Genomic DNA, 13,775 nt, shown 5'->3' with positions numbered 1-13,775 from the left:
AATGGGAAGGATGGAGTCCCAAGTACAACAGCTCTGGTCTGGACCAGGGCTCAATTTGACAATCTTCAATTTATCTTCAGCAGAATATTCTATTCTACTGAAAATCTAGCCTTTCAGAAGCAGACCCTTATTTTCTCCTAAGGTTAAAATCAAAGACAGAGCTAATAAGAAAAAACAATGGTGGTGGGAGAGAAGGTAGACCTCATCTCTTTGTGTTTTAGTTTGTTTAGGGGAACAGGTGTAATAAATTAATGATACATTTGAACTATGGCATACTCTCTACCTACTCTAAGCATTAGTATGGATGGTCTTGGTTTTTACGTTTGAAAGATAACAACCCATTCAGTGAAGGCTTTTCTCATATAAAGGCTGAAATCAGCTTCATCATCTTAAAATCCCAACAGTAAAGATTAGAAAGTCATAGCCTGAACATTAAGGATGTTAAGATGAGTCCCACTTCTGCTGTTACTAGCTGAGTGCCTTGAGTCTCTTCCACTGTAATTGGGATTAGTAACTCCTCTGAAAAGGTTGGTTTTGAGGACTAAGTGAGAAAGCCCTTTTTAAACTATAAATCACTCTAAAAAACCTCAGTGGGAGTCATTAAAAATGACTAAGAGTATATGTGGAGCCCTGCTGTGTGTGTGACAGTTTTTGGTTAGCTTCTCAGAACTGCTAGATTTAAGAAAACACATCTCTTTTGCTTCTTTCCACAAGGGTTAAAATGACATTTGTGAAATCTCAAGTATGTAAAACATACAACCTGTTTTTTGGATTGAGGTTCTGAAATTTAATGTATTCACGGTTTCTTGGTTTGAGCTTAAGGATATGTATTTTCTGAACATTGGTTCTTAGAGACTTAATCTGAGTCAATCTTGTGCTTATGATCTTTTCTCCTGACTGGTTGTCACCTGTGGCTTCTAGAGGCTGTGGCCATGGCACTATGTTGTCATTATCCTCGTAACAATGGCTGTTGTACACAAAGTACTGGGGAGGACAGGAAGCTATTAGTTGAAAAAATGCCTTCTAGGCTAATGGAGATGATTTCATACCTTAATAATTAGTATTAATAACTAAATTTTAAATATATTTTCAATGTTGATGAATCTTTATATTTATTTATTTATGTGCAGTGCTGAGAATTGAACCTAGTGCCTCACACCTGCCAGGCAAGCACTTTACCACTGAGCTACAACTCCAGCCCTAGAGTACTTTTAATTTTATAAAATGCTTTATATCCATTTTCTCATTTCATCTTTAATAAAAAAGGCTGTGGGGTAAGCATTATCCCCATTTAAGAAGTGAGAAAACTGAAACTCAGTGAAGTTAAGTAACCTGCCCAACATCCCTCAACCAGTGAGTGAGTAGAGCTAGGGCCCAAATCAGATCTGCTTTTTTAAAAAAAATATTTATTCTTAAGTTTTAGGTGGACACAATATCATTATTTAACACTTATGTGGTGCTGAGGATTGAACCCAATGCCTGGTGCATGCTAGACAAGCACTCTACCACTGAGCCACAACCCCAGCCCCTCAGATCTGCTTTTGACTGAAACATCTCAGTAGTTTTTTCCATGAGACTAGCTTAAGTGAATGTTTGGTGGTGAAAAAAGAGGGAGAACTTGGGGAATAGTGAATTCTCTGGTGTAAATGACTTAAGATTTGGAGGAATGGAGGAGTTGAGTAATGGGGAATGAGTTTAGAAAATCAAGTTGAGTGTAGAGAGTTTTCCATGGAAGGCCAAGGTGTTTGGAAGCCTCACTTGGAAGCATTAAAACAGACTAGGGCATATATTGAGCTCCACCTGAAATGTAGGATGCTGTGCTCAGGACTAGGGATCCTAGAGTATATATGTGGTCTCTGTCTTCATTATGGTTACAGTATGATTTAGGGAAAGAACTGTATCTAAAAATGTAAATGACAATACATTTAGGGTAAGATAACTCTTAAAAGACGAGTTTATGGTTCTTTAATGTGAAGGCTGTTTTATTTAAAGTAAGTTTAACTAGGATATTTTTTGGTAAGCACCCTATTCCTTTGAAACCCAGAGTAATTAATAGGCGAGTAAACAGGGCTCGTGAGGGCCTAAGGGATAAATTCTTGAGTTTGTATGCCCACCAGAAAAATGCAGGGATTTTTGCATTCTTGACTCTTGTCTTGAGCCATTTGGAACCAGGGCTGCCTGTAACAGGATGCTTGAGACTCATAGTCATTCTTTATATTTTTTCTCTTTATCTTATGTAGAAACTATTATCATTATTATTTTAATTAGAGAAAAAGACTTTATCCTGGACTAAGTATTTTCCACTTTGCTTTTTTCAAAATTGCATTTTATTATAAGCTTTCATTTTTAATCATTTGTATAAACAGAATAGTAGAGCAGGAGTCTCAAAGGGCCAGGCAGAAGAAGACAATGGAATAGTTGGATCTTTGAATGAATTATATTATAGCCAAACTTATCAAGTAGTCTATATTGGGTATTTCTTTGTTTATTTTAAAACATTAAAAAGTATTCATACCTTTGACACCTGAATGCCTCTGGTTAGGAAAATCAATATTCATACAGCTCTGTCACAAATCAAGAGCTCAATAGATCTTGCTTTCACCAAAAAATATGTTTTTACTTGTCTGAGCTATAATTGGAATTGTATTTCTTGTTGACTCTGCTAAGATAGGTTCATTAAATCATATTATAGCTTATGATCATAGGTATTGTCTCAGTCTGTTTTGTTTTGCTATAACATACTGTGGCTGGATACTTGAGAAAGAAAAGAGGTTGGTGGCTGGAAGGTTCAAACATCACAGTAATGACATCCGGCAAGGACTTCTTTGGCTGTGTCACAATATGGCAGAAAGCTTGCACAGAGTAGAAGCAACACGTGTGTGAAAGAGTGAAAGCAAGAGTGAAAGCAAGAGAGCAAGCCAAGAAAGTTGAATTTGTATATAACAAACTCATTCTCATAGAAACTAATTTAGTCCTATAAGACTTGACTCATTTTTGGGAGAGAGCTTTAATCCATTCAGTAGGGTGGAGCCCTGAGTAGGCCTTGCCTCTTGGGGGTACTGCCATCTCAACATCACCACATTGGGGGCTTTGCTTGAAGTACATGAACCTTTGGGTGACAAGCTGTATCCAAACCATAGTTTGTGCCAAGCTGAATTATCAAGAGACGTGAACAACCAGTATTAGTTTTAGAAATCTTTTAATTAAAAATGAAAGAAACACCCACTCTTGAAGGTGACACTTTAAAGATAACCTATTGTGAGTTAACTCAGTTATGCTTACTGTAAATTTTTTTTTTTTTTAGAATTTCATGTCATCCATTTGTAACAGTCTTTTTGAAGCATTATTTCCTGGATCATCCTACTCAACTAGATTTTCAGCTTTAACCATTTTAGGTTCAATAGCTGAAGTTTTTCCTGTCTCAGAAGGTAAGTTTTCAGTTATGTTTAGGAAAGGTTTTTTTTTAGAGAATTTTTTTTAATATTTATTTTTTAGTTCTCGGCGGACACAACATCTTTGTTGGTATGTGGTGCTGAGGATCGAACCCGGGCCTCACGCACGCCAGAGGAGCGCGCTACTGCTTGAGCCACATCCCCAGCCCCAGGAAAGGTTTTCTTTTAAGACACATACTTTTCAACATTTTTTTCTTAAAGTTTCAGTTTATTGTCTTGTCTTTAGATTCATTTGTACTATATAGTTCTTATGTGTATAAGATCAAATTTGCCAGTAAAGGACAGAAGGGAAAGAAACTATGTCTCCTTTCCATTGATCATTATTTGCCAACTCCACACTACAATTTTCTGTGCTTATTATGAGAAGAGGGAAATGTTTTACCTCCCTCATTTTTTTTTTTTTTTTTTTTTAAGAAAGGGCCCCAATCTATTCCTCCTACCCTCCCACCTCAGTATTGGTAATTGAACCTGTGGCCTCACATTGTTCTTTCTGTTTTAAAAATTAGAATAATAATCGTTCCTTTTGTATTTAATATTCCTTAGTGAGTCTTTGTGGTTAAAATGTGGTTTCCCCTGTATGCTATCTGTTTCATATGCCTCAATCTGGTTTCGGAAAGACATGATGAGGATGTCATTGCCAGGCATTCTGTTTTAGTGATATTCTGTTTTCCTTCTGTGGGGTACTCAAAAGGATAAGCACTTAGCTTCCCTCTTTGAATCATTTTATTTCCTTTTTGACAAGAAATGATTCTTTGTCCCTGTACATGAGTGTAATGTATAATTTAATATGGGTTTCTTTTCTTTTCTTTTTTTTTTTTTTTTGGTACTGGGAATTAAACCCATGGGTGCTTGACCACTGAGCCACATCCTCACCCTCCTTTTTATATTTTATTTAGAGGCAGGGTCTCCCTCAGTTTTTTAGGGCTTTGCTAAGTTGCTGAGGCTGGCTATGAACTTGTAATCCTCCTGCCTCAGGCTTCCAAGCTGCTAGGATTATAGGCATGCGCCACACGCCCAGCTTAATGTGGATTTCTTGTTTGCTCTGAGCCTTCCTTGACTCTGGTCAAGTAGGAAAATACCCTTCTCAGCTGCTCTTTAGCAGGGAATGGCCAGAAGACTGGAGAATGTCATATTGTATCTGTTTTTTTTTTTTTCTTCTTTTTCTAAAAAATTATTAGGCAAAATATATATATATATTTTTTTTTAGGTGGACACAATATCTTTATTTTACATTTATGTGGTGCTGAGGATCGAACCCAGTGCCTTGTGCATGCTAGGCGAGCACTCTATCACTGAGCCACAACCCCAGCCCCAAAGTATTTTTTTTTTTAATGGGAATGTGAGTTATTTGCTGTTAATACATGTTTGCTTCATTTGAAGGACATAAATTTTTCTCCAGTTTTTATTAAAAAAAAAAATCATCCCAGCAGCAAAGTTTTAGTAGTAGTTTAATGAATAGCCATGTACCTTCTACCCTAAATTCATTTGTTTTTAATATTTTGTCATGTTTACTTTATCTGTTATCTCTTATTAGTTTTATAACTATCACATAATGATCAAATCCAGGAAATTTAATGTTGATAAGTGCTATTATCTAATATGTAGTCCATGTTCAAGTTTTGCCAGTTGTCTCAACAAATGGCCTATTATAGGAAAAGCAAATTTCCCATGATCTGGGAAACAACCCTAGCTCACACATTGCATTTCAGTCTTAAGCTTCTCTTTACCTTCCTCTGATCTGTAAAGTTTCTTATCTTATGCCATTGACATTTTGGAAGATCATGTCTTAGTTGAGTGTTGTCTCATTGTTTCCTGATGATTTGATTCAAGTTATGCATTTTGGGCAGGAATATTACATAGTTGATACAATGTTCTCAGGGCATCCTAGCAGGAGATATGTGAAATTGGCTCATTCCATTATTCACAGTGATAAACACCTCACTTAGGTAGGGATGATAGGCTGAGAAAAGGTCCCCCAAAGCATCTATGTCAAATACTTAGAACCTGTGAATGTGAACCTTACATGGAAAAGGGGCTTTTGCAAAGATGTGATTAAGTTAAGGATATTGTGATAAGTTATTATCTGGGTGGGCTGCACATGCCATCAAACGTTTTCTCTTAAGAAAGATGCAGAGAAAGATATGGCACACTGAAGAGCAGGCAGGGTGACAGTGGAGGTGGAGGTTGTGGTGAGGTAGCTACAAACCATAGAACGCAGGCAGCTACCACAAGCTAGAGGAGGCTCCTTTAGAGCCTGTGGAGTGAGCATGGCCCTGTTGACTCTTTGGCTTTGGACTTCTGGCTCCTAGTACTATGAGAATGGATTTCTGTTGTTTTTAAACTACTAAATTTGTTACAGTATCCACAGAAAGTGAATACCAGGGTATCCATTAGTTCAGGGAATTTCAGCGGTGCTACAACTGAATTTCAGGTTTATCTGAGAGTGATCAATTACTTTATACATTCAACAAAATTTTTTTTTGCAAGTTTAATGTATTTATACCAAATCTAAGTGTATGGGAAAAAATACTAGATTGTATTAGATATGTATTTTTCTGTCAGGAGAAAAATTTAATATATTTAAGTATACTTTGAAAATGAACAACTTAAGTCATCTTCTTAATGGAAGATAGAAAGTTTCTTATGGAAACTTTATTTTATATCTATATGTATCTTATTTTTTTAAAAAATATTTTTTGTTTTAGTTGTAGATGGACACAATACCTTTATTTATTTTTATGTGGTGCTGAGGATTGAATCCAGTGCCTTGCAAGTGCAAGGCAAGCACTCTACCACTGAGCTACAACCCCAGCCTTATATGTATCTTATTATATACTTATATATAATATATATAATTAGGCTGTTTCTGATGTCATAAGTACTTATATTAATTAAACAACGTGGGGATAATGCAGATGTAGCAAGCCATACTACATCCATAACTTTTAAAGAAGGCTGAAGAGCCATGACTTTGAAATATAGGATGGAAAATGCAAATTCATCATTCATCTTCATCATAAGAGCTTTAATGTGGGGATTTTACATTATTTTATAGAAGAACTATGATTTGGTAAAAGTCAAAATGATTTCTGCCTTTTCTCAATTGTATTCTAGACCATGAAGAATAGTCCACATGCATTAAGTAGAATTAAATGTCACAATATTCAAGGTGAGAAATTGAATTCTACAATTAGATTAAGAGGATTTGTTCCGGAAGTATTAATTTAGTGCTTATTATATGTCAAACATCTAAGGATAATGGAGTGTATGAAAGCAAGTGTTTCCTTTTTTGGAGTTTGTATGTTAGTGAAGTGAGTCGGACAGTAGTTAACAATATGTAGAAATTCAGATGGAGATGAGTTCTATGAAAAAAACATTTCAGGAAGACAAGTGGGAGATAGAGAATGCCAGGGACAGTGGGGAATGCTAGCACTTTCATACAGTAGTGTAAGAGAAAACTTCAGATTTGAATGTCTCTTACCCAGTTGGTCAAAGAAAAAAAATCATGAAGCAAGTTAGAAAATACGTTGAGATCAATGAAAGCGAAAACATGACATACCCAAACTTATGGAATATAGCAAAAGCCGTGCTCATAAGGAAATATGTACCTGTAAATTCTTACATTAAAAAGTAAGAAAGGTCTCAAGTCAGTAACCTAACTAATGCCTCAAGAAATTACAAGAACAAACTTAACCTCAAACAAGGAGAAGGAAGGAAATAGTAAAGATTAGAACAGAGATAGATAAAATGCAGAATAGAAAAACAATAGAGAATCAACAAAACCAGAAGTTAGCTTGTTTTTTTTTTTTTAAAAGATCAACAAAATTGACAAAATTTTTAGCTAGGCTGGACTAAGAAAAAACAAAAAAGTTGCAAATAACTAAAATCAGCAATGAAAGTAGAGACATTTTGGACTGGGGATATAGCTCAGTTAGTAGAGTGCTTGCCTTATATACACAAAGCCCTGGGCTCAATCCCCAGCACCACACACACACACACACACACAAAAAAAAAAAGAAAGTAGGGACATTTCTACACTTACAGCAATTAAAGGATAATAAGTCAATACAATGAACAATCTCCTGGAATGAGCAAGTCACTAGAAACAAAAAATTCTGACTTGGGAAGAAATAGTAATTTGAACAAACCTATGACAAGAGATTGAAATAGTTAATCAGAAGCCTACCAGCCGTGACTAGAGTAACAGCACATCATGTACAACCACAAGAATGGGAAGATATACTCCATGTATGTATGATATGTCAAAATACATGCTACTGACACGTGTAACTAAAAAGAGCAACAATAACAAAAAGCTTGCCAAAAGAAAAGTCCAGGCCAAGGGGCCTCCCTGGTGAATTCTACCAAACATTTATAACACCAGTCCCTCCTAGCCTCTCAAAAAATTAGAGAGGGATGACCTCCTAACTCATTCTGTGAGGCTCTCCTTACCCTGATACCAAAGCCAAACAAAGATACTGAAAGAAAACTGCAGACCAATATCCCTATGAATACAGAAGAAAAATTCTCAGCAAAACACTACTAAACACAACAGTGTATTAAAAATATTGTATACTGTGACCAAGTGGAATTTATCCCAGGAATATGGGGGATGAATATAAAAATAATAAGACATAAGAATATGCCCTATTAAAATAAACCTCAAATAAAGATAAACATAAAAATAACATTATTCTGTGTCTTTTCATTCTAAAATATAGTAGGACTTTGGATTCTAGGTCAAGTTTTTAAAAAATTAAAAAATGTTTTATTGGTGCATATTATTTATACAGAATGATGGATTTCATTGTGGCATACTAGATCAAGAAGTTTTATGAAGATTTTTCAAAAGATATGTTCCTAAATTTATTTGGTTTTATATATTTTTTAAAAATTACTTAGGAATCTTTTATATGATACCTTTTGAAAAAGAATGAAATTGTTTTAAATTTCTTTATAAAGCTTATTTCCTATTTGGAAAACCAATTTTTTAAATTTTGTCATATGAAGAAATAAATTAATGGAAAAGTGTTTTTATGCTAGTGTGGCAAAGTATGAAGTAAAGTAGTATCGTGAGTGAAGTATGAAGTGTGGATTTTTGAACTAATTTTCTATAAATTTGATAACTTCAGAAGGTTGTTTTCTTTTTCTTAAGTTCATTTTAACTTTTTAAAAAATTTTTTTAAATTTAAATTTTAAATTCATTTTAACTTTTTTTTTTTTTTTCAGGTAGAGGCCAAACAGTGTATCAGCTGAGCCATGATATTGATGTTGATCGTTTCCAAATACTAATAGAATGTTTTACCAGTACTTTTGAAGATGTGAAAACTTTAGCATTTGATCTTCTGATGAAATTATCAATAGCAGCTGTACAATTTCAGGTATTTGGATTTTTCCTATGGAAATGTAAATATGATATAGGCATGAAAATGTACTATTTTAGCATAGATAACGCAGTCTGAGAATTATCTTGATTCTTTGTGTCTGTCCTCTTATGTCTTTTGACTGTTTCTTTTAGTCATTAATGTCTCTGTTGTTGTGGGGTAGAAATATTGCAAAAGAGAAAGTCCGAATCAGTGAGCCTGGTTTCTTCTTCTTCTTTTTCTTTTTAAATTGCTTTGTTCAAAGGGGTAGTATAGGAAGCAGTAGGTTTTATTATTTATAAGATTACTAGTAGATTTCAGTTAACGATAGTCTCCCCAGTTCACGTGGCCATGTAATATTTGATCAAAACATATCACTTACAGTAACTTGAGTTTTCTAAGTTAATCTTCCTGTTCCTGGGAAGCTGAATGTACATAGGGTAGAGAATATGCTTCTGGTCTTCCAATAAGCAATAGCTAAACAGAGACTGAAACTCAAAAAGAGTATTTGAGGTTAGCAACTATTCTCTCCCAAGTGTTCTGCTCTGACTCTGGCCTCAGCCTTAGCCTTCGCCTAGCTCAAGCCCCTGCTCTTCCTGTCTTGGAGTAGGAGCCAAATATGGGCTTCAGAGTGAAGGCAGTGAAGACACAGCATGGGGTGGGTCTGCAGGAACCCCCTCACTAGGCTTTTCACTTTGTACTTGAGGTGTATTCTGGGGCTGTCTGCTGGGGTCATCAGCAGAGTACTGGCTCTAGAGTTTTACTATAGCTCTCTGTTAGAGTGCTGTAGAGATCAAAGTTGCCTGCTGCTGAGCTCTGCATGGTCAGGGCATTAGGCTGTATTTAGGGCTTGCCAGCTTGTAGGTGTAGTGGTATTCTGTAGGAGCACATGCCAGAGAGCACAAATTGGGAATTGCTCTCCGGTGTCTACCTGTGCCTGTGATCTTCCAGGTGCCCTGGTGAGCAGAAGGTTCTTTGGTGCTTAGTTTGCTAACTCTTGTACCCAATAGAGTTTTAATATAAGAGACTCTTCCTCTCTTAGCTCCTACTCCCTTACCATTCATTACTTGTAGCCTTGTATCACATATAAGGCTATGCTTCCTTTCTAGCAAAAATTTTGAGAGTTTTTGGAGTGAAGAAGGTATATTGTAGCACATCTATAAAAGACCTGATTCTTAGTTAAGCTATGCAGGGCCTTTAGGGAGCCTCTACATCTCTAATTTGGTAAAAACGCACTTGGTTATAAAGACACTAATGTAAAATTCAGAAAATTTGGTGCCACATGTGGCTTGCTGTAGGCTTTTGCTTATTCTCTCTGGTCTGGCTTGCATGTTGGTAAACTGGTCATTTGAATAGGTGTTCAAGATTTTTAAAAATGTTAACTAAGTACCCTATATTTAATACATTTTTGTGATGACATCTTTCTAAATATGTCTTTACCACTCACTTGGTTTACTGCCCTTCTTTCTGTGGAGCTTAGGTCTTTATGTTGTATTTTGATTGATCTAAGATGGTAGAGCAAAAATATTTAGATTTCAAAGTCTATTTATTCTGTTGTTTTTTTAAAATAATTGCCTAATAATACCATTCAAGTACTTACTATCAGTTGTCAAAATGTTTTAGGTGCTTAATTGTTCCTTTTTATATTTATTTAAATTTGAGTTGTTTTTTTTTTAGGAAGTACTGGTGACTGAACCCGGGGCTGCTCTACCACTGAGCTAATCCCTAGCCCTTTTATTTATTCAGAGACAGGGTTTTATTGAGTTGCTCAGGCTGGCTTCAAACCTGTGCTCCTCCTGTCTCAGCTTCCTGAGTTTCTAGAATTCCAGGCGTGCACTACTACACCTGGCTGGCCACTATTTTTAAGTTTAGGTCATAGAAAATTAAACATATCAAATGACAAAGAACTTAAACTGACAATCAAATCAGCACATTAGATATCTACTATTTTGAAATTATAAGACATCTTTAAATATCTATAATAAGCCTAAAAATTGAGGTTCTAAAATTTTTCCCCATGTACTAGACAATTATGGAATAATCCTAGTAGAATCAGAATAGTATTGAGAATTCAACCCCTGATTTTTCCAGAGTGGTGAGCACATGGCCTGACAGCTGTTGAGTTAGAACTGGGAACCATGACTCCTGTTGTCCATCCAGGGCCTTCCATGACTATTGCAGTGAACTATTCTTTGTTCTGGCTTCTTTAGACTATGTGAGTGGATATTTATAGGAGATCTAGGTGTAGGAGCTCAGATGCAGATTTCTGAGGCTGATCTGATTACTTCAGTTGCCATTTTTATATGTGGAATTTCACAATGAATAACCTCCCTGTGGCTTTGTAATTTTCTGCATTGAACTACCTCTATGGGAAAGGGGATGGAGAAGAAGGGCAGACATATAATTTGGCCAGGTAAAACATAAACTGTGAGGAAAAAGATTACATTCTATAGAAACAACGAAGGTGATTTGGCTGTAGCCATAGTGAATTTCTATAGGAAAAAGTACACTTTTGCTGAAGAAAGACTTTAGTTTTAAAAAAATGATAGCTGCTGGCTGTGGTGGCACATGCTTGTAATCCCAGCTGCTCAAGAGGCTGAGGCAGGAGGATCACAAGTTCAAAGCCAACCTCAGCAAAAGTGAGGTGCTAAGCAACTCAATGAGACCCTGTCTCTAAATAAAATACAAAATAGGGCTGGGCATGTGCCTCAGTGGTTGAGTGCCTTTGATTTCAACCCCTAGTACCTAAATAAATAAATAAATGAATAAATAAATGATAGCTTGTAGTGTTGAATTTTCCAATTGAAAGCATTTTAAGCATCTTCATCTCTGAACTAATAATAATTATCATCAATTGCTATAAGAAAAACTAACATATTCAGGGAGAAAATAAATTAATCTTCATATTGAGTTAGTTATATGGTAGGCTCTGGTTTTAATTGTGTGTTATTCCATCAAATTTTGGAACTCTTCCGTGGCAGTGACTGAGACTGTACTTCATTCTAGGATTCTGAGAAACTGCAAGGCTTATTCCAGGCAGCTCTGGAGCTCAGCACAAGCACGAAACCCTATGACTGCGTAACAGCCTCCTACCTGCTGAGCTTTTTAATCTGGCAGGATGCTCTGCCCTGGTCCCTTTCTGTGGCTACACCCCAGCAGGACGCATGTGGTGATGGAGGAAAATCTGCTGCCGTGGTGGAAAGGAACACACTGATGGGTTTGTATTGAGGAAATGACCTTTTGTTCCTTTTTTGTTGTTGTTAATCAAAACCATTATCTTATTCTCTCACCATTCATTGGTTAGACTATCTCATGGTTAAGCATTTACTCATGTTATTTTTTTTTATAATTTTTTAAACATTTATTTTTTAGATGTAGGTGGACACAATACCTTTATTTTATTTTTATGTAGTGCTAAGGCTCTAACCCAGTGCCTCACGCATACTAGGCAAGTGCTCTGCCTCTGAGCCACAACCCCAGCCTTACTTGTGGTTTTTTTATTTAAGAGTTTACCAGCATATAAGTGCCTGCAGATCCTTTTTTTGTGAATAAACAGTGAACTCAGCTATAATATTTTTTCTAAACAGAGAATTTTTGTTAAATAAATTGATATACAAATGTCCATTAATAAAGTACTTTTTTAAAAAAATATTTTTTAGATGTTGATGAACCTTTATTTTATTCATTTATATATATGTAGTGCTGAGAATCGAACCCAGTGCCTCACACATACTAGGCAAGCACTCTGCCTCTGAGCCACAACCCCAGCCCTAATAAAGTACTTTTTAAAAGAAGACCTGTTTCACTATCGAATGTCTACTCTTTTATTCTGTAGAAATTTTACCACATTACAGACAGATCAGCTTCATTATTTCTATACAGAGCAGAGTTCCTTATCTGTAGGAGTTTATGTTCTGATTGACTGTCGTGCTCCCTTCCCTTTTATATTTTTATATAGCCTGTTCTAAAATCTTGGCTCTGAAATGGGTTAGATCTAGTGGTTTTCAGCAGATATTTGTTTGGGATTTATAGTCTTAATTTTATGCTAGTAAATCTTTATTTTGGAATTGTAGTGGGTATATGAATAGATACATTTTTTTTTTTTTTTTTTTTTTTTTAGTACCAGGGATTGAACCAGGTTAAGCAGTTTAACCACTGAGTCCCCTTCTATATTTCATTAGAGACAGGATCTTTACTGAGTTGCTGAGGCTGGGTTTGAGCTCGCTCGCCATCCCTCTTGTCTCTGCCTGCTGAGCTGCTGGGATTATAGGCATGGGCCACAGTGCCTGGCTAGATACAAATTTTGCAACTCAGATATAGGTCAGATATAGAAAGAAAACTGCAAATTATTTTTCTCAGGATGATAAAAAGGCCATGATGAAACCTGTAGTGGGAGAAAAGTAGGAGGTATAGGTAGTTCTGGTGGGAACGTGGCTTTTAAGTCCGCAGAGAGATGACAGAATCATAGAAGATGACATTTGCCCACTTTAGTTGCTTCAGGGCTAGGTTCAAAAGGAGATCCTGGTCGGAAGAGGACTGCAATTGGGGTGTGCTGGGGAGCACATGCATCACAGAAAGTCTTTTAAGATATTTTATTTTTAATTTTTTAAATATTTAGTTTTTAGTTGTGGTTGGACACAATACCTTTATTTTGTTTTGTTTACTTATTTTTTTGTGGTGCTGAGAATCAAACCCAGGGCCCTGCATGTGCTAGGCGAGTGCTCTACTGCTGAGCCACAACCCCAGCCTAAGATATTTTAGAACTTCATTTCAGACATGCAAAGAACACTTGAATAAATAAGGTTTAAGTAACAGAAATAGAAAGCTTCATAAATTTTGTTCACTAGCTAGATGACGACAGCTTAAGAAGTAGAAGAAGGGCTAGAGGTGGAGCTCAGTGGTAGAGCATGTGCTTAGACTGCCTAAGGCCAGGTTTGATCTCAGAATAACAAAACAAAAC

General features: G+C 36.0%; 1 protein-coding gene across 1 annotated transcript in view; it reads left to right on the top strand.

Moving 5' to 3' along the window:
* Thada (THADA armadillo repeat containing) overlaps positions 1-13,775 on the top strand; it is a 323,478-nt gene that overhangs the window by 24,009 nt on the left and 285,694 nt on the right. Inside the window, 3 exon segments of the mRNA XM_077791748.1 lie at positions 3,305-3,428; positions 8,682-8,833; positions 11,822-12,032. Of these exon segments, the coding sequence (XP_077647874.1) occupies positions 3,305-3,428; positions 8,682-8,833; positions 11,822-12,032 (487 nt within the window).

Source organism: Urocitellus parryii, chromosome 12, assembly GCF_045843805.1.
Source record: "Urocitellus parryii isolate mUroPar1 chromosome 12, mUroPar1.hap1, whole genome shotgun sequence".
Taxonomy (NCBI): domain Eukaryota; kingdom Metazoa; phylum Chordata; class Mammalia; order Rodentia; family Sciuridae; genus Urocitellus; species Urocitellus parryii.
The sequence above is the reverse complement of the archived record's forward strand: the minus strand, read 5'-3'. Positions and strand labels throughout refer to the sequence as shown.